This window comes from Pavona decussata, unplaced genomic scaffold (assembly GCF_977016875.1).
Source record: "Pavona decussata unplaced genomic scaffold, jaPavDecu1.1 SCAFFOLD_105, whole genome shotgun sequence".
NCBI classification, from domain to species: domain Eukaryota; kingdom Metazoa; phylum Cnidaria; class Anthozoa; order Scleractinia; family Agariciidae; genus Pavona; species Pavona decussata.
In genome coordinates this window covers 1,637,589-1,658,172 of record NW_028145519.1, presented here as the reverse complement: position 1 = coordinate 1,658,172, position 20,584 = coordinate 1,637,589, and the positions used below count along the sequence as shown (strand labels likewise).

The window sequence follows — 20,584 nt, the reverse complement described above, 5'->3', positions numbered from 1 at the left end:
TAGAATTATTAAACTAAAACGTGCTAAAATCTGCATCAATATATAGATACACAAACATAGCAAATGTGTTTCAGTCTATTGTACCATGTAATAATTTGAATCTACGAATCTCTCAACAAAAAATCCTGGTTCGATGCTACTTTGAAACCTGAGAGAAAATCACAAAAATAAACTGATTGTGTAATATATCCTTGCCAACTAGTCTGAAGGCTCACTTAACGTTAAAAAAAAAGCAAAATTTCAGTAATTTCTGCTTGGGCAATGGCATCAATAAAACTTGATAAGTAAAATTTAAACCTCTTATTCCTAAGGTATAATTATATATATTTTTACTGTAATGTTTGACTAATTATGTTAAAACGTAAAAGATTTGCTCTTCATCCATGCGCATGATTTCAATCACGCTTCCCATATACAGCATACACCATGTCAACAAAATTCATCGAAAGTCAAGTACAAATTACCCAAAGTTACGAATTCTGGATACCTTTTGAGCACGCTTCATCTGTGTTTTCTTTTTCTTATACGTGTTCGGATGCAATCACGGAATTTGGTTTAACTCAATTTGGCCGTTGACATCTTTGTTGCACAAATACAATCCCCTCAAAATGTCTTTTAATCCTTTGCGATATCTGTCATTAAATATGAAATAAACCACAGGCGTAATGGCAGCGTTTGAAAATAGAATAAAATGCGCGGCATATCCAAACTTTTCCAGATTGCACGACATTTTCCATTTCCACACAAAATAATACAAGATTCCATAGATAGCCAGTGGCAAAACACAAGATGCAAAAACAAACATTACAGCACACAGGTTCTTAATTACTTTCGCGTTTTCTTTATGTCTTTTGCACAACATGTAGGAAAACGACTTGTAGGCGGCTTTTTCTTTCTGCAAAACCCAAATAATCTGACAATATAAAACAGTTACAACAGAGAAAGGCAACATCACCAGAAGAACAAGTATCACTATAATATAATGTTCTTGCGCTTTCTGAGGATGAAATTTCGGTTCCCAGTTAAAGATGCATTGTGAGTTGTTATGATGAGGCTCGAGTCGAGCAGTGTAGAAATATATGGCATGTAGACCCATTGCTAAAAACCATATCAGTGGAATAATTACTTTACAACGTTTAGGTGTTGTGATTGCGGGGCGAAATGGGGAAACAATTCCTCGGTGTCTGTCAATAGCAATAAGTACCAGACTAAAAGTTGAAACAGCCATTGAAATGTCTTGGAAGAAATAGCCAAACTTGCACGAAATCAAGCCCAGAATTCCGTCTATTAACCATCTTCGAGAACCAACCACGATCTCTGAGAGTTTGATTGGCACAGCAAAGGTCGAAATGAGCAAATCTGATGCTGCCATGTTTGCTATAAGGTAGTTGATCGTTGTTCGCATACGTTTTTTCCGCGCAACAGTTACAATGATAACGAAGTTTCCAAATAGGGAACTGATCAGAACGATGCTATAAAGCATTATCTTGAGAGCTTTTATCGCATTCGTATCCTCTGCGAATAGCCTGCAGCTTTCACTTGGCGCCGAAGTGAAGTTACCTGGTTCTGTTGAGAAGACATATGAGGAGGAGTTGAAACTCAGGCTGCTCATCGTGTATCCACACCTGCTGTACACTACACTTATATAACTTAGTCTTTGCAAAGGGAACTGTTACCTTGACTTTTTGCTCATAACCATAAATAACCTCACTTGATCACATGATCAACCGTAGGATGTTGATGAAGGTTAGTTTTGCGAATGTCAAATAAGCGGAAGTTGTCTTCACTGGAAGACTAACATCAAACCTTTATTTCGCTAATGGATTTCGAGTGCATCCCGCATTATCAGAGCAACTTCTGGAAAGCAAATAGACTAAACACGAAATCTCAAACAAGCTGTAGTACGCTAAGAGCACAAAACATAAAATTGCGGGAAAGAATGTATGTTAAAAAAGAATCAGCCCTTTTCAGCTTTTGCATGTTTGGACAAAGAAAAGGCGATTTCAAAGGACGTTTTCAAAAATACTATTCTTGTTTGATTATTTCTGTAAACTTTTTGTTCGAAACACTTCTAGGAATACTCAAACAGAAGAAGTGACGGATTTTGCTTTGTACTGTACTCCACAGAATCTTCCTCTGTTAATAGTAACCACTTAGTAACTTCAAACTCCACTGATTCCATTAAGAAAGTTCATTGCGTTACAAACATAACACGTGAAATGCACAGCTTTCCTCTAAAACAACAAAAGATTGCTTAGCTAAATAAATCACTGGGAAAGTGAGGAAAGCCAGCCGAAGCGCAGCCAAATAGAGCAAACAGATAGAAACGCTGCGGCTTAATATTTTCTAATATTCCACTGATAAATTATCCCCATCCTATATATAGTTCAAAGTTTCGACCATGATCGATGGGAAACAAAGGGTTCTAGTACTCGAACAGACTAGTTTTCAGCAAAAATTAGCATTTTATCGAGGTTTGAATAAGATTATCATCTTACTGTCTGATTTGTTGTTCTAGTTTAATTTCATATCATTGTAGTGTAAGGTGCAGGTGGTTTGAGGTCTAACTTGATCTCCTGTGAGCTAGAAACGCTTTTTCCCTTAGAATCCCGGGAACGACAACGACGACGCCAACGAAAGCGTGAAAAACAAACAAAAACAAAACAATAAAATAAAGAACAACTAAATTTTTTCGAGTTAATATCAACACATTTAGTCAATGAAATGTTGACGAACTAACCATGAGCTAAAGTCGTAGTGGCGCTTTGAAGTTCAGAACGGCGAAAGGCAAATCAGTCACCATGTGTTCACTTTCTCCAGAAAAACCTTCCAATTTGGTTATGTCACATTCATTTTTTGTTGAGGGCGGAAAAGTAATGCGCTATTGCGTATAATGCAAGTGCAGAGCCAAGTGATCAGCGAAATTAAATCTTGTTGTCTTGTGACGTTTTCTTTGCAGTCGTCTATATTCCCAAACCTCCCTCGCGGTAGTGATTTCCCTTGTTTTGTGTTCATGAGTTTGAGAAACTAGATTTATTTATTGTCAATCAATAGTTAACCAGAAAGCTCCTTCACAAAGTGGTTTTAAAGGAGGCTCTTTGTTCAATATTAACTAGATTAAAAAAGGAAAACTAACAAAAACAAATTACTCCTCAATGAAACCGTTTCCTATATCTCAGTGCCAAGATGGCGTCCAGGTTTAAAGGTGTTAAGAATTAAGAAGTTACGGCATTGAAAGACGCTTCAGAAAACCTAAATACGCATTTTAATTCAAAGAGTTGATAGCAAAGTTAATGCCCAGCTACCATTTTTGAAATGGGCTTATTATTTCGATCTTCCCGCAGAAAGAGCCAACTTCTTGTACTGATAAGACAAAATACACTTGACTATACTACGATGCTACGTTACTTTCGAAGCGAAAACGTTTGGCTTAGACTGAAACTATCCGCACACCGTAAACAGAACACATATTACTCTTTCTTGACATTATGATGCAATATTCACCTTGCAACAAGCATCGGACATTCTTTGGAGCGTTCGCAACACTTTAAATATTACCCTTTATTCATTTCAAAACTGAGCTTAAACTTAACCCTGGCTTCTTTATTATTTAAAACAAAGGTCAAATTGATTAAAGGTATTATTCACACTACCTTTAACTGGTACTAATTTGAATAGATCATGGACATGTTCTTTTCACGTCTGACTTTCGCAAAATGTATTTTTTCTATGTTTTTTTTGCCAACAGGCACAGGATAAAAGAAAAATTACAACCGGCGTGTAGATAGGGAGACCACAACATCTTACCAATTATATTGGACCATTAAAATACAAAAATATTAAAAAATTAGAAACAACAGAACATTTAAAAACAACAAATCAGTTGATGATCGAGGGTGCGAACCATAATACACTTAACGGATCATTCAAACCAACCGAACATCATCAATGGCAAAGTTGAACAAACGTTTCGCTAGATGAATTAAGGACGGTGCCTACTATTGTTACTGCGCATACGTTCTGCGCATCTCGAGATACTCGGGTGCTGCCTACTAATACAGGGATAATTTTGCGCGGTTTAAAACTATACGGAGAAAGCAGAACTTAGCAAATGCTTTTGGTATCTCAAAAGAAAATTAGGGGTAGCCATGCATTTTTCAGAGATAATTAAGCTTGAATTTAGGAAAAAATCCCATACATTGCTTTATATTTTGGCGCTTTTTAGAGATATTATTGCTTAATTATCTCTGAAAAATGCGTGGTTACCCCCAATTTTCTTTTTGGATTCCAAGAGGCCTTGCTAAGATCTGTTTTTCCCGCATAGTCATAAGCCGCACAAAAATACTTCGGTATTAGTAGGCACCGTCCTTAAAGAGTGTTATTGTTATGTTCAATATTCGACGTTAATACTGCAATAAACAGCTGCGGGAGCTTTTTCGTCCTGTGTCTGTTAGGTAATATGTTTATGTTAGGAAAGTTTAAGGGGATGATCGTTATCTTCAGGTAAGTTAAAGAAGCCTAATATCTCAAACACGAGAAACCGCGTTTTTTAACCTTTTGCGAGGTTTTTGGAATAAAAAGCACTTTTCAGTGTGTGAGATAGTTCCTCAGCCATTAATATTTATGAATTCTTGGAGAATTCAAAATATTTACTATCAATACTATTCACGTATTCTTAGTGTCACTCTATATCAATATCCAAAAAAACATTTGTATTGTAAATGGAGACGTTAAAATAATACTCCAACAGCTTTGTTAAACGTTTACTCTACCTGTCTACAGACACTAATTTTAAGGGCGGTGCCTACTATTGTTACTGCGCATACGTTCTGCGCGTCTAAAGATACTCGGGTTTGGTGCCCACTAATACAGGGATATTTTTGCGTGGTTTAAAACTATGCAGAGAAAGCAGAACTTAGCGAGTGCTCTTGGTATCCAAAAAGAAAATATGGGGTAACCATGCATTTTTCAGAGATAATAAAGCATCAATTAAGAAAAAAAAAAGATACATTGCTTTGTATTTTACTATTTTTTAGAATTATTGTTGTTTAATTATTTCTAAAATATGCGTGGTAACCCCCAATAATTTTTTGGCTTTCAATAGCTCTTTCTAAGATCTGCTTTTCCCGCATAGTCGTAAACCAAACAAAAATACTTTTTTATTAGTAGGCACCACCCTTAGGGGCGCTGCTCCTTTTGCTATTACGCATGTATTCTTGTATCCTTAGCTTGGCCAGGATACATTCAGAATAGTCCGCGAAACTCTGATGGACAGCGTATACTAATTCAAAAGTACTTTTGCGCAATATATAAACTACATGGAAAAGAAAATCTTAGCAAGAGCTATTGAAATCCAAAACGAAGATTGTCAGACATAACTAATAATAATAATAATAATAATAATAATAATAATAATAATAATAATAATAATAATAATAATAATAATGATAATGATAATGATAATGATAATGATAATGATAATGATAATGATAATGATAATGATAATGATAATGATAATGATAATAGTAATAATAATAATAGTAATAATAATAATAATAATAATAATAATAATAATAATAATAATAACAAAATTGAAAAAAAATTCTATGCACAGTTTAGTTGTATTTTAAAGCATTTTAGAAATATTGCTGCTTTTAAATCATCTCTGAAAAATTTGTGGATACCCCCAATCGTTTTCATTTCAATAGCCCTTGCTTAAGATCTGTTTTATTTTTCCCATGCGTATTACAAAAATTAGCTAAAAATTATCATAGTTTGTTTTCCCTTGGAGTTAGTCAGGAAGAGCAATTCCACGTTTTGGCAAACGTACTTTGGTGAACAATTTGAAACGTTTTAACCAAAATCCAGGGAATCCTCGAGTTCGGGGACCTTTGCTTGTACCTGTGGCGGTGGGATATTTCACTACGTAAATGTCAAATATTTTGACCGTCTATCGCCATTACATTTCTGTGCATTTCGGAGTGAATGAATATGTTATAGAACAAGATTTTGACAGTAGTTGTGGCGTTAGTCGTGACGTTTCAATTTGTCATCTTGAAATTCGAAGCGACCATCTTGGATTCTGAACCTTGTTACCAATTAAACCAAAAAAAAAAAAAATTCCAAAAAGCATAACAGTCAATTTACTATAAGAATAAAAGGACAACTCATAAAGTAGTCTCCAAAGAACCTTAAACAACCTGGAGAAACATTGTCACATTGTTTTCACATAATATATTATTTTACTAGAAATACGTGACTCGCAAAACCTCGCGAAGCTAGGGCGCGGTGGACAGATGATTCGAAATGATGTTGTCTTTTGTCTTTTGTCTTTGCCCTTTGGTTTCCTGATCTCTCCTGCACGAGTTTCGTTGTTTAATCTTCCTCAGCGAATCTGTTTTGTCCCTTGAGAGTCTTCCTGTGGTTTATTTGCATCACAATTTGGTCGTGTTTCACCATTAGTAAACATTTTTCACTGCTCGATGATGGGTTCCGTCTGACGCCAACCTGTCTTCCAACCTGTTGCTGCCTAGCAACCTTCCCTTTGTCTGACGTCATTCAGACTTCGTTTGCACTGTTGCCGGAAAACAGCACGGACACCTTCAACGATATACGTAAATATATTTTTCGCTCAAATTCGCGCCGCGTAGCTCCGCCAAATTTATTAACCTCGCTTCGCGAGGAATAAACAAAAACAAATATATATTATGTCTGCGTGAAAGAGCTACAGGCCGTCAGAGCTTTTCAATTTATAATTCACATTTCTAAACGGAAATTTATACACTGAGAATCACACTATCCTACGAAATAAGGGAAACGTCACGAAATTTCCTGGCATAAATTAATATGCAGGAATACATTTGTTTTTCTTAAAATAACGAGAACAGTACAAAATATTGTGCCCAGAAAGATCCTGCAGTTGGCAAATGAGCAAACAGGAATACAAAAGATCTTCTTGTTTATTAAATTTGATCGGCCTTATCAAGAGTAGTTCAGTTTTCAGTGTCAAAACCTTCATGTTACTACAAATAGGGTGAAGGCTCACGCTCGACCTCTTTAATATTTCTATTTGACAAGTTGTTTTGGTTTTATTAATTTTTTTTGTCCCTGTTATCACACCAGGCGATTAGCGCAGAAGTTTATTATAAGGGCAGTAAGTACATTCAGGGCACGTGCTAAATAAGAGATGTTCTACGTATTACTTGATCCTTTATTTACAGTATGGTTAATTCTGGCGAAATAGTTCTTGAAGCGGTTATACACGTTGCCATGAGGAAAGCCAAAGACGAACAGACAGGGCTTTACTCTTCATAATACTGTACACTGATGTTAAATAGTTGTTGCTTCTGTTATTCTGCTTTAGGAGAATGAAGCAACAATTATTGAAATAAGGGCAATTTCCTTTTATAAGCGTATGCATTGCACGTCCTAAACACAGCTGTTTGAAACCAAATACAAGAGTGAAAATATTAATTGCTAATGCTAATTCACTACGTCCACACGTCGCTTTGGTGCACATGCACGATTACAGCTTTATCTGACAACATTTTTTCAGAGGAAAAAATATTAATGGTAAATTCTATGGTGGCTGGTTAGCATCGCGCGGATCCTTCGCCCGGCTGACGGCTCGGACAGTAAGTTATATAAGAGAAAAACATACTAACATCGGGAAAACCGTATTGTAGAGGTGAAGATCTGCGAATTAAGTTAGGACCCAAAACGTGAGAGTTTGCCGTCGTGAGACAATAATTTTATTTTTTTGAAGGAATGACACGGATTATCTCCCCAAGTTCACTTTCAATAGCACGAGGTTCCTAACTTCCTTATTGAGAAAAGTATTGTGAAACTATCCACACATCAGTAAAGTAGTCAACATGGATAATAAATTAAGGAGGATCGCTATCTTTTATTTGAATTATTCACCCTTTACGTATGCCGCATTAAGTGATTCATGGACTGCATGTCTCTGTGGTGAAAAATGTCAGGAAAACGAACTTATTTTCATGCAAGACTCCATGAGCTTATTCGGCTGACGAGTGTCTCTTTTAGTTCTGACTACTTTATTACTAGCAAGAGCAAAATGAAACACTGCTATACACCCTACACAAAACGGCTGGCACCTTAATATTCTTTTGTTTGCATTCAAATAAGCCTTGTCAACTTCGAGTTGAGTTAAAATATCAAAAGAATATTTCGCCTTGAACAAGGTTAATAACACTAATTTGTGCGGAGTACCATCAACACCAAAATTTGATGTTCATATTTGTCATTCCACTTGTTGTCATGTCTTGTATTTTAGAATCTAGGAATTTTTCTAATGATTTTACTTTTTGTTGAAAATACAAAACGTGAAGGAAGAGTGGTTTCGCATATTGCCGAAAGCAAACAATTGGTGCCCTCAGTAGCATTTGAACACGTGTGTGATCAATCGAGTGTGTGGACGTTGCACGTACGCTGTTGAACCTCGATTTAACGACCTATATAACGAAGTCCACGGTATAATGAACGATATTTTCCAGCCCGGTTATTTTTAAAATTTATGGACAGGACCTCGATGCGAAGCTTAATTTTTCAGCTACTGACCAGCGTTCCAGGCACAGGCGATAGGCCGAAGACAAGGAGGTGAAGGTTTGGCCGGAATTCTTGTTATTACACCGCTTACGAGCGCAATTCTAGATCAGATCTCAATGGGACTATCTGTCTGTAATTTGTCAGTAAAAATTTCTACTTCTGTTAATAACGCTGCTACAGAAATAATTCTAGCCAGGAGAATAGAGGAAGATGAAATTGGCTGTTCCTGAAAATAATTGTTTGAGCGTTCAAAACTGGTGGTTGTTGTTTAAAAAAACCTGTAGAAAACATGAAGTGGTGTCAAATAGCCTATATACCTAAACAGCCAGAAGGTCTACACAGCAAACACCACCCCCCTCCCATCTCTTTTTACTCACATTTGGCCACCTCAGATTCTGCAGAAATGGGAGGTCTTTGACAAGGACAAACCTTTGCTTTTGCACGCTTCAGATAAATCACTTTCTTCATGTGTGTATATCCCCGTGCTTCGCATCTCGTTTATCTCAGTCAGAACAGTTTTGAAGCTAGCCTTGTCGTTTCCTTGGAACACCTAATTCATCTTTCGTTCTCGAAACTCCTCTTCAATTTCGTGCCAGAAAAAGGCGTCTGAGACCATGTTTCTCCCAAGGTTGACCATGAACTTCTTCTGGTATTGTAGAGGTGTCTCAAAGGAGATCTACGAATTAAGTTAGGACCAAAAACGTGAGAGTTAGCCGTCGTGAGACAATAATTTTATTTTTTTGAAAGGAATGACACGGATTATCTCCCCAAGTTCACTTTCAATAGCGCGAACTTCCTTGTTGAGAAAAGTATTGTTAAACTATCCACACATCAGTAAAGTAGTCAACATGGATAATAAATTAAGGAGGATCGCTATCTTTTATTTGAATTATTCACCCTTTACGATCTCAGACAAATGTCGTGTAAATGTATGTCGCATTGAGTGATTCGTGGACTGCATGTCTCTGTGGTGAAAAATGTCAGTAAAACGAACTTATTTTCATGCAAGACTCAACGAGCTTATTCGGCTGACGAGTGTCTTTCTGTTCTGACAACTTTATCAATAGCAAGAGCAAAATCAAACACTGCTATAGACCCTAGGCAAAACGGCTGGCATTTGAATGTTCTTTTGTTTGCATTCAAATAAGCCTTGTCAACTTCGAGTTGAGTTAAAATATCAAAAGAACATTTCGCCTTGAACAAGGTTAATAACACTAATTTGTGCGGAGTACCATCAACACCAAAATTTGATGTTCATATTTGTCATTCCACTTGTTGTCATGTCTTGTATTTTAGAATCTAGGAATTTTTCTAATGATTTTACTTTTTGTTGAAAAAAAAAACGTGAAGGAAGAGTGGTTTCGCATATTTGCCGGAAGCAAACAATTGGTGACCTCAGTAGCATTCGAACACGTGTGTGATCAATCGAGTGTGTGGACGTTGCACGTACGCTGTTGAACCTCGATTTAACGAACCTATATAACGAATTCCACGGTATAATGAACGATATTTTCCAGCCCAGCCATTTTTAAAATTTATGGACAGGACCTCGATGCGAAGCTTAATTTTACAGTTACTGACCAGTGTTCCAGGCACAGGCGATAGGCCGAAGACAAGGAGGTGAAGGTTTGGCCGGAATTCTTGTTATTACACCGCTTACGAGCGCAATTCTAGATCAGATCTCAATGGGACTATCTGCCTGTAATTTGTCAGTAAAAATTTCTACTTACGTTGATAACGCTGCTACAGAAATAATTCTAGCCAGGAGAATAGAGGAAATTAACATTTGGCTGTTCCTGAAAATATTTGAACGTTCGAAACTTGTGCTTGTTGTTTACAGGTGCATGAAAACGGTGCGGTAGAAATTATTATTAAATTTTGCAACTCGAAAATAGAAGTTTCAAAAGTTCTCTTCTCCAGGAATATGTATGTTATAAAAACGATTAAACTGTCTGTGTAAAGCAAGAGACGTGCATGTAGAACAAGAAAAAAAATATTGATCCTTGCCCTCGACAATACACCTGATTTCTTTGAAAAAGCACTTGCAATTTCGCTACCATATGCTAATTTCTTTCATGCGTGCAACCTGACAGCTTGTATCAAAATATTTGAAAACTCGTACGCGAAATAATGATCCTACAGAAGTAATTATGGTGTCTTAATAAACGCTAAGAAAAGGAAAATGAATATAGGAAAAATAACATTTGGTTGTTTCTGAAAATATCTTAACGTTCAAAACTTTTGCGTGTTTACAATCACAAGTTTACATGTGTTAAACATGTGCTTGAAAACGGCTGCTCGTTGTTCACTTCGTGTCCTGTTAGGTTCACTTTAGCGTTCGAGTTTATCACATTACACTTGTTATGGAAGTTGAAACGATCCTCTGAATTAAAGGCTGGCTGTTAAGCAATTCATTTAATGTTGATCGGCTGATAGTAATTAATTAAGGTGCCGTCATGTTTCTCTTACATCTCAGATATGAAATGTACAATAGGTTTTTAGGAAAGGTGCACCCTTCATATAGCATATCCATAGTTTCAGAGTCTTGTCTCATTTTCTTTACTTTCTATCTCTTTTTTCACAGCAGTTAAATAAAAGTTCTGCTCGTCTTCAGGCCAAGATCACAAGCTTTCCAAATCAGTTGCCTTGTCCAGCAAGAAGGGTATTAAAGCAACTGTGCCCGATACACCATGAGCCAACTGAGTTTAAATTCGTCTTTAGATGTTTCCTCTACGGTCTCTGGAAACTTCACTGCGCTGACGACAAGTGAAAATTGCATACCATTCGCAAAAGATACCAGTAACATAAAGTTTGTTAAGATTATGGCTTACAGCATACTTCTGGTTACTTCTTTTCTTGGAAATATTGTCATCATTTCCACCTTCGTACGGAGCAAACGTATGCACACAACCATCAACTACCTCATTGCAAACATGGCAGCATCAGATTTGCTCATTTCGACGTTTGCTGTGCCAATCAAACTCTCCGAAATCGTGGTTGGTCCTCGGAGATGGTTAATAGACGGAATTTGGGGTTCCATTTCCTGCAAGCTCGGCTATTTCTTCCAAGACACTTCAACGGCTGTTTCAACTTTGAGTCTGGTAGTTATTGCCATTGATAGATACGGAGGAATCCTTGTTCCATTTCGTCCTGCTACCATAACACGAAAACGCTGTAAAGTTATCATCGCGCTAGTATGGCTGTTATCCATGGGCCTACACAGCATATACTTTTATACCTACCAACTCGTGTCCGCAAACACTAACAAGACCAAATGCGATTGGTCGCCAGATTTCGGACCCCAAGAAGTACTGGAACCATACATGATAGTGCTATTTACCCTTCTTCCTTTACCATTTCCTGTTTTGACCATTATATATTCTCGAATCATTTTAAATTTAATTAAAGAACGAATCGAAAATGGGTCTTTATCAACTATTTCGCGCAAACGACATGAAGAAAACGTTAAGGTGATTAAGAACATCTGCGCTATAATGGTTGCTTTTGTATTTTGCGTTTTGCCACTTTACATTTATGGAATTTTGTGTTTTTTTGTATGGAAATTGAAAATGCCGTGTGATATAGAACAGCTTGGGTTTGCGGTCCATTTTGTTTTATTTTCTAACTCTGCGATAACACCTCTGATTTACTTTGTATTCAATGTTAGATATCGCAAGGGATTGATAGACATTTTACGCGGACTGCGTTTCTGGTACAAAGATATCAACGATGAAATGGGAATGAGCCACCTTCAACCTCAACTAAAATGACTAGATGATAAAAAAAAAGAGAATTTGGCAATCATTTCCTATAGAAGGTCGTTAAAAAGTTATTGGACATCACTCATTAAACATGCATTGCTTTATTCTTTGTTGTCAATGTCTTCACCTTGGACTTAACTGCCAAAATAAGTAAAGACAGATTATATCTTTTGTGTCCAAAGCAATGATTTTATTTTCAAGTAAGAGAGAGTAAGATCAGTATGTTTACAAACTCTTTGATTTCCCGAGAGTTGCTTAGCTTAGTTTAACTTGAAACCGCCAAAGAATACAAAGAAATTAAAGACAAAATCATGACAAGATTTTGTAACAATTAACAAACAAACTAAGGTTTCTTTATTTTAGGATTCAGAGTGCCATAGATGAGAGAAGGTCGTCACGAAATAAGACTTAGAAGTGATTAACTTTGCCATAATCGACTCATAACTGTAATTTATTAAACTTTCCAAGTCAAGTGGTAAATTTGTAGTAGAAGTACGCGTTCCCAACCTAATCTGCTTTACGTGACTCAGGTGGTTGTCAACATTTCGTCTTCTTTGAGTTCACCCGCTGTCATCATGTGTTTCCGTGCAAATCTTTCTCAAGTATTTATTGAATTTATCTACTTTAATATGGTACTTAACAGTGATAAAAACATTGAAGAAATAAATCATACCATCCAAAATAAAAGACAAATACTGCATGATCAATTTACATGGCAAACCTAGCATACCAGCAAACGGTCCCCGCTTCGAATTCTTCCTTGGGAACTTAGCCGGGTTAAACGCCGCTGTAATTCCATGACCACGAGCGATTCCAGCCGAGAGCTCAAAAAATTATCCGAATATGCTATGGTAAAAATCCTATGGCGTTTTCAGTACTCTTTACGAACGTAAAGAGCTCGGAACAGCTTCCTGAGAGTATGCTTGTACTAATTAAAACAAGCAAAATCGGGTACTTCAAACGTCCTCCCTCCTGTTTTAAACAACAATTTCGCGGGCAAATGGAGAAGAACAAGATGCCCCCCCCCCCTAATGGCATTCACACGGAATGCTTAATGTAGCCCCATTTATTCCCCATTGCATGCTTCGCAGATTTTTACAAACTCTCCTCCCTTCGCAATTGAAATAATTGAGTAGTTTTATTCAGAGAGACTGCGTGATATTTTATCGTTGTGTTACTGGGAATCATATCGGAAATTACTGTGCGATAATGTCTGGTATGGTTTCCTTCTCCTTGCATTATTTCATCTGTTTGTGAAAGCGTAGTTTCTTCGCTGTGAGCTCTCCCAATTTCCACCGTTTAAACTGTCGAGTACTACTTAGATGTTATTATTTCGATTTACGGCTTGAAAAAGGTTTGTTTTCTCTCTGAAAACGGCAGATCAGAGTCTTAAATTCATACATGTGGCCGCCATTGAACCAAAACAACTTTTCCAAATGATGATTTGCTTTGACGTCACACAGGTAGAGATAAGTGGGTCCCCTCCTTAGTGATATACGCGCCGATAATGGATTTTGATTGGACCGTTTTTGTTCAAGAAAATCAGAACAAAAAATCCCTTTTGGGAGAGGGCAGAATTTAATCTAGGTTAAATGAATAAATCAAATAATGACTTGACGTCACACAGGAAGGGATGAGTGGGTCCCCTCTCTCGTGATATGTGCCTGAATAATAGATTTTGATTGGACGGCTTCTGTTGAAGACAATCAGAAAAATACATCCTTACTAGGAGAGGACAGAGTTTAATGCATAAATTAATGTGCAGATTTGTGGCTACGACGAAGAAAAAGATACCCGACCCAAACCTAGACACGGACTGCCCTGCGGGCATTCCGCGTAAAAAGAGCTAAACTGTCCGAAACATGTCGTTTATTGAATGGTTTTGGATAGGTTTTTTTTAACACCCCCTCCTCTCCACCCCAAAAACTTACGCTTCAAAGAAAGAATTGTGAACGTGTCAAAGACACTATTATCTCAAATTTCACCGAGAGTTTTCTGACGAAAAGATTCCTCATGTCTCGAATATCTTTCCTAGTCTCCAAGCGTGTCTAAAATTGATTGTGACCTTTTGCTTCCGAGGTGTTTGTACTCTGTGATCTTTTCAAAGAGCTTAGTCAACAAAGACCACCATTAGAGAACAGAGAGACAATCGTTGTCAAAAAGCTCTCAAAAGTTTAAACGTTTGTACAATAAATCAATACCACTCAAATTGCAAGTGAGTTAACGGATGCTAGAGAGCTTCAACTGCTAACCGAAAGAAATGATCACGCGATTTGTGATGATATAAAATTTAAAAAAATCTTCCAACAGCTACAATATAGGGACGGCAGTAAGGACAATGTTCAAGTTGATATTGAGGCCTTAAAGGCTTCCTCCTCAAAGGAAATGACCCTAGCAGATTGAAGTATGACCCAATGAATGGAGAAAAACGAACACTGAGTCAACTCATACATCACATTTAAATTTCACTGAAATCGTCAGTCACGTCTTACAACACAACTCGAAACAAAAACAAAAACAAAAAAAAAACAAAAAAAAAACTCGTTTGGCAAGTGTACAAGAAAAACCCCAGTAATATACTTTACTTTGAGAATTGAATGACTTAATCAGGTCGACCATAAATGTTGTTTCGATTTTTATCTACAGCCGGCTTTAATGGTCTTCAGCTCCTAGCAGATTGAAGTATGACCCAATGAGTGGAGAAAAACGATCACTGAGTGAACTCATATATCCCGTTTCAATTTCACCAAAATGGTTAGTCACGTCTTACAACACAACTCGAAAAATAAGATCGTTTGGAGAGTGTACAAGGAAAACCCCAGTAATATACTATACCTTAAGAAGTGAATGCCTTAATTAGGTGGACCGTAAGTGTTATTTCGATTTTTATCTACAACCGGCTTTAATTGTCTTCAGCGCGACAGAGACGTGACGAAGATCTGAATTAGCCCCCAGCTATCCATAATCATTCTCTGAGAAGAATGATCACCAATTTCCAGAATAATAATCTAGAAATATAGATGATGTAAAATGATAAAGTACTTCCGACTATCAAGATATGCCCGCGAATGAATGAAAACCGTCAGAGTATAATATAATCTAGGATAAAGATAATATTTTTTTTACCATTAGATTGCAAATCATTATTACCTGGCCGCAGGTGCCCTTTTCATACACGGCAACGATTCATTAGATAAATAAACACATCCCGACCGTGCTTTGAAGCTCTTCTTAAGCATAGTCAGTTGGCAAAGATCAACCGTTCCTACAATGTGTTTATTGAACTGTACTGATAATCAAACAAGCCTTAACTCAACCCAAGTCACGAATTGTGAGCTGTACCCTGAAAGCACGTCTGTAAAATGTATCAAGGCATTGGCTTATTCCCTGATCATGATAACATCGCTCTTTGGAAACTTAGCTGTAATCGCCATCGTCTCGAAAAATATACGAATGTGGACAACCACCAATTTTCTAATTGCTAACATGGCCGCCTCTGATCTTCTGATTTCTGTGTTTGCTATTCCACGAGAATTCGTTTTTACTTTTACCGGCCCTCGAAGGTGGCTACTAGACGGACTAACGGGTTTGATTCTGTGTAAGTTGGTCTACTTCTTTCAAGACATTTCTACCGCGGTGTCCATCCAAAGCCTTGTGGTTGTAGCCATCGACAGATATCGAGGAGTGGTTTTCACTTTTCGTCCTCCACTTATAACAACAAGGGTTTTGAAAGTGCTAATTCCCATTATCTGGATCATTGCTATGTGTATACACGGTCCGTATTTCTATACTGTACGACTTACTATGCAAGACAACAAGGCGTACTGCACGTTTACCTGGGCACCGAAGTTTGATCCACATCGGACACAAGAGCGTTACTTCATATTTATTTCAGTCTTTTTAATTTTCTTACCACTTTCTGTAGTTCTTACTTTATATGCACTTATTTTGATGGAGCTGAAAAAACGAAAGCTTGAGGAAAGCACAACGCTGAGGCGACAAAGACAGAGAGAAGACGCCGCGATAGTGAAAAAGATTTTAATCATTGTCTTTCTTTTCTCTTTGTGCATTACTCCAGTAACTGTATCAGCATTAGTTTATTATTTTGTATGGAACTGGCATCTACCATGTGGAATGGGAAAATTGCTTTTAGCTACGAGATTAATTTTGTATTCAAATGCGTCCCTGAACCCATGCGTTTATATCAGTTTAAGTGAAAGGTATCGCCAAGGATTGAAAGATTTGATTAACTGCTTATGGTCGAGGAGGTTTCATACTAATGATATAGAACTGAACGTGCCTTCGACTGCAAGATCGACTTCGAGGCAACTTACCCAGCAAACTTCGTGAAGATTGGAAAATTGTAAAGACAAAAGCTTTAAATTATTGCCCTTTTTAGAATGTTGGTACATGTTATAGTAGAAAGGAAAGGAGGTGAAGTGTTGCCCTCATTAATAGTTTTGTTCCGTGTCTATGTATATGTGTTTATGTTCTCTTACGCATATTATATAATCTCTCCCTTGAAAACCAATAATATAAGATCCTTTTTTTTCGATCGTTAGGTCTAAGTATTAGTCTTTCTATTTTTGGCGCTTTCTCCGTTATCTTAATACCTTTATTCTCCTAATGTATATTGTGGAGAGATGACTGGAGAAGAATAAAGATGCACAAGGTAGACAATTGATAAATTTCGTTCGCTATATGATATCTTTTGCTTGTGCCGTTCTTTTAGAAACCGAGAGCAATTTGTCACCCAACTCACCGTTAAAATAATTAAGGTAATGGTAATTAAACCTTAAAAGAGTTTCTTCATAAATTAAAAGTCTAATACTAGGAACAGGTGATGCAAATAACGAAAAAATCCGCTACTGCTTCACGAAGGATGTTTTTTAAAAAGGCCGGAGTTTAACTTAATCAGAGATTATATTGACAATGTAAATAAGACAAAACCATAGATTCCATTATCTACATGACGGTAATCAGTTGGGAAAAAAACAAATGTGAAATGAGCCGATGAGGTTTATTATTATCCCTGAAATATGTAATTGTGCCGACGACTGTTCAAAACCAGCCACGTGACGCGATAAAGAATGTGATCTTAAGTAACGTTCCAGGCAAAAAACAGTGGGTGTGATGCACGAACTGCCGTTGTAGATCAGGGCGATAATTATTTAGTCAAAAAAAAGTACAAACAGTTGATTGGCTCATTGAGCTGACAGCGCGATATCCATCAATGCTACAAAGGTAATTTACGCCTTTTTGAAAAAGGCTGTCTGCTTATCAAAAAACTACCTGCTTTTAAATTTTTTTCATTAGCCTAGGAAATAGGGAAGTATTATTTCTGACTGACTTCTTGGCTAGCTAGAGCGCTTTGTGCCTTCAATGAGACAGCAGAAAGTTTCCATTCAATGTGACTGCGACAAACAAAGATGTGACAAAATTTTTATTCAGATAAGTGTACGTGGCACTCGCGTGTCACTCAGTTTGTCTCACCTCGTCTGCTCGTGTGTGCGTGCAACTACTGCACAACATAAATAAAAGGTAAGCTTGTCGATATTGAAAGTTTTGGTCTTTGTTGACTGGCGTGAAAATAAGGGTGCGTTCGATTGACCCTATGCCGAAATAGGAATACATACAACGATGACAAGAAATCCCTCATAAGAGGTTTTAGGAGTTACTGGAGTACAAGGCGACTCTTTAATTCTCATGTGTCAGGGATGGTGTTTGCAGAATTTGTCCTCCCAAATTTCTTAAAAATAGAAATTTAACGACTATTCCGCTTATTCTTATTCCGGAAGAAGGTCAATCAAACGCAACCTAAGGCTCAATACAGAAATCCAATATGGCCACCAGAGAGAAAGAGCCATGCTTTTTATTAGTATTAGTTCCCCATTTCCCATGACAACGAAACTCGGCATAGACAATAAAAAGGACTCCGGGACTGACAATAGCGAAAAAAAAAAAAAAAAATAAAATCATTTCAAGGCCAATTTTTTAAAACCAGCGGGCTTCATTTTAATTATGTCAATAATTTAGTATGAAGCACCTGTCTGTAATCCATGCAGTTGGTGTGCCCATATTTTACGCGGAACGTTAATAGATAACTAACCGGTGGGGAGTGCTTTTCGTGACTCAGTTGTGGTTGCCAACATTTCGTATTCTTCGAGTTCACCCGATGCCGTGTTCCTCGTGCAAAACTTTCTCAGGTATTTCTTGAATTTATTTACTTTAATATTGTTCTTAACAGTGTTAAAGACAAGTTTTCCTGAAAAACGCTAGAATAAAGATGAAGTCATTCTCAGCTAATCGTCAAACCTCGTATGGATGCTTTTAGTTCGTTTATACTAAACAATCGATAACAAAATGGCCGCTTTACCTCGTAAAACAGTAAGATATGTTAGGGAAACTGGTTTATCCCGTGAATTTTAGGGATGTTTTCTGCAGACCCATGAGCAAGGGCATTATTTACCTTTTGGGAGGTGGAAAATGCAGATTATTCCAAGATAGCGCACCAATCAGATTGCGTAAAATACCAAGGTCGCTGAATTAGTATATACTGATACGAAACCGCGCCATGCGCATGTTCGTCCCTGATGTCCATTACCGAGACGCCTTAGCTTTTTTTAATAGCATACGCCTAGACTGAAAATACGAACTATGCCTTAAAAGTTATTAAAAAGATACAATTACCAGGATTGCGTTTACGCCATCATCTTCCCCTAGAATTGATCAGATCTCGGAGGTCAGTTTAATGGGACCATCTGCCTGTAATTTGTCAGAAAAAATTCTACTTCTGTTAATAATAATAATAACGCTGCTACAGAAATAATTCTTGCCAGGACAATAGAGGAAATTAACATTTGGCTGTTCCTTATAATATTTGAACGTTCAAAACTTGTGCTTGTTGTTTACATGCGCATGAGAACCGTGCGGTAGAAATTATTAAATTTTGCAACTCGAAAATAGAACTTTCAAAAGTTTTCTTCTTTAGGAATATGTATGCTATAGAAACGATTAAACTGTCTGTGTAAAGCAAGAGACGTGCATGTAGAATAAGAAAAAAAATATCGTATAAAACATTTGAAAACTCGTACCTCTGTGAATAATGATCCTACAGATATAATTATGGTGTCTTAATAAACACTAAGAAAAGGAGAATATAGTAAAAATAACATTTGGTTGATTCTGAAAATACCTTAACGTTCAAAACTTTTGCGTGTTTACAATCACAAGTTTACATGTGTCAAACATGTGCTTGAAAATGGCTGCTCGTTGTTCACTTCGTGTCCTGTTTAGTTCACTTTAGCACATTACACTTATTATGGAAGTTGAAACGATCCTCTGAATTAAAGGCTGCCTGTTAAGCAATTCATTTGATGTTGATCGCAGCTGATAGTAAAGTGCCGTAATGTTTGTTTTACATCTTAGACATGAAATCTACACTGATAGGTTTTTAGGAAAGGTGCACCCTTGATAAAGCATATCCAACATTGCAGAGTCTTGTATCATCATCATCATCATCATCATCATCATCATCATCATCATCATCATATCTTTATTTACCCTCGGATTTACAGAGTAGCTTACTGCAGCTAATATCTCCGAGCATTCACCCACCCAGCCATGAGAGTATACACAAAGACCAGACCACAACACCGGGAACTACGTCCCCTACTCTTTGCGAACAGTGAGTGGGTTCGTTAACGTCCCACAGAGTTATTTACAAACAAGGATTGTGAGACGGGGCCTACGGTTTATCGTCTTTTTCCGAGAAGACTAGAAAGTCTAACCATTTGCAGACGTTAGAGCAAAGGCAGCACTTTCTCCTCAGTTATTTAAAGACCCTGAGTGTTGGTCCGGCCGGGGTTTGAACCCACGACCTCCCGCACGGTAGTCCGGTACTCTACCAACTGAGCCAACCGGTCGGCGGTTGAATCATTTTCTTTACTTTCTATCTTTTTTTCAATTCACAGCACTTAAATAAAAGTTTTGCTCGTCTTCAGGTCAAGATCACAAGCTTTCCAACTTAGTCGCACTGTGCCCGATACACCATGAGCCAACTGAGTTTAAATTCGTCTTTAGATGTTTCCTCTACGGTCTCTGGAAACTTCACTGCGCTGACGACAGGTGAAAATTGCATACCATTCGCAAAAGATACCAGTAACATAAAGTTTGTTAAGATTATGGCTTACAGCATACTTCTGGTTACTTCTTTTCTTGGAAATATTGTCATCATTTCCACCGTCGTACGG

At 37.3% G+C, this 20,584-nt stretch overlaps 2 protein-coding genes and 1 long non-coding RNA gene across 3 annotated transcripts in view; 1 reads left to right on the top strand and 2 right to left on the bottom strand.

Annotated features, from left to right (window-relative positions):
* Positions 1-229: 229 nt before the first annotated feature.
* LOC146471330 (QRFP-like peptide receptor) lies at positions 230-1,654 on the bottom strand. The gene has a single exon (XM_085121095.1). It carries the CDS (start codon positions 1,610-1,612, stop codon positions 542-544), a length of 1,071 nt encoding a protein of 356 aa, XP_084977221.1. The 5' UTR covers positions 1,613-1,654; the 3' UTR covers positions 230-541.
* Positions 1,655-15,602: 13,948 nt separating this feature from the next.
* Positions 15,603-16,773, top strand: LOC146471329 (substance-P receptor-like). The gene has a single exon (XM_085121032.1). It carries the CDS (start codon positions 15,603-15,605, stop codon positions 16,680-16,682), a length of 1,080 nt encoding a protein of 359 aa, XP_084977158.1. The 3' UTR covers positions 16,683-16,773.
* A 3,525-nt stretch (positions 16,774-20,298) lies between these two features.
* LOC146471322 (uncharacterized) overlaps positions 20,299-20,584 on the bottom strand; it is a 52,537-nt gene continuing 52,251 nt past the window's right edge. The window contains exon 2 of the long non-coding RNA XR_014866843.1: positions 20,299-20,367. This is a non-coding gene — a long non-coding RNA (uncharacterized LOC146471322). The remainder of the gene's footprint in view (positions 20,368-20,584) is intronic.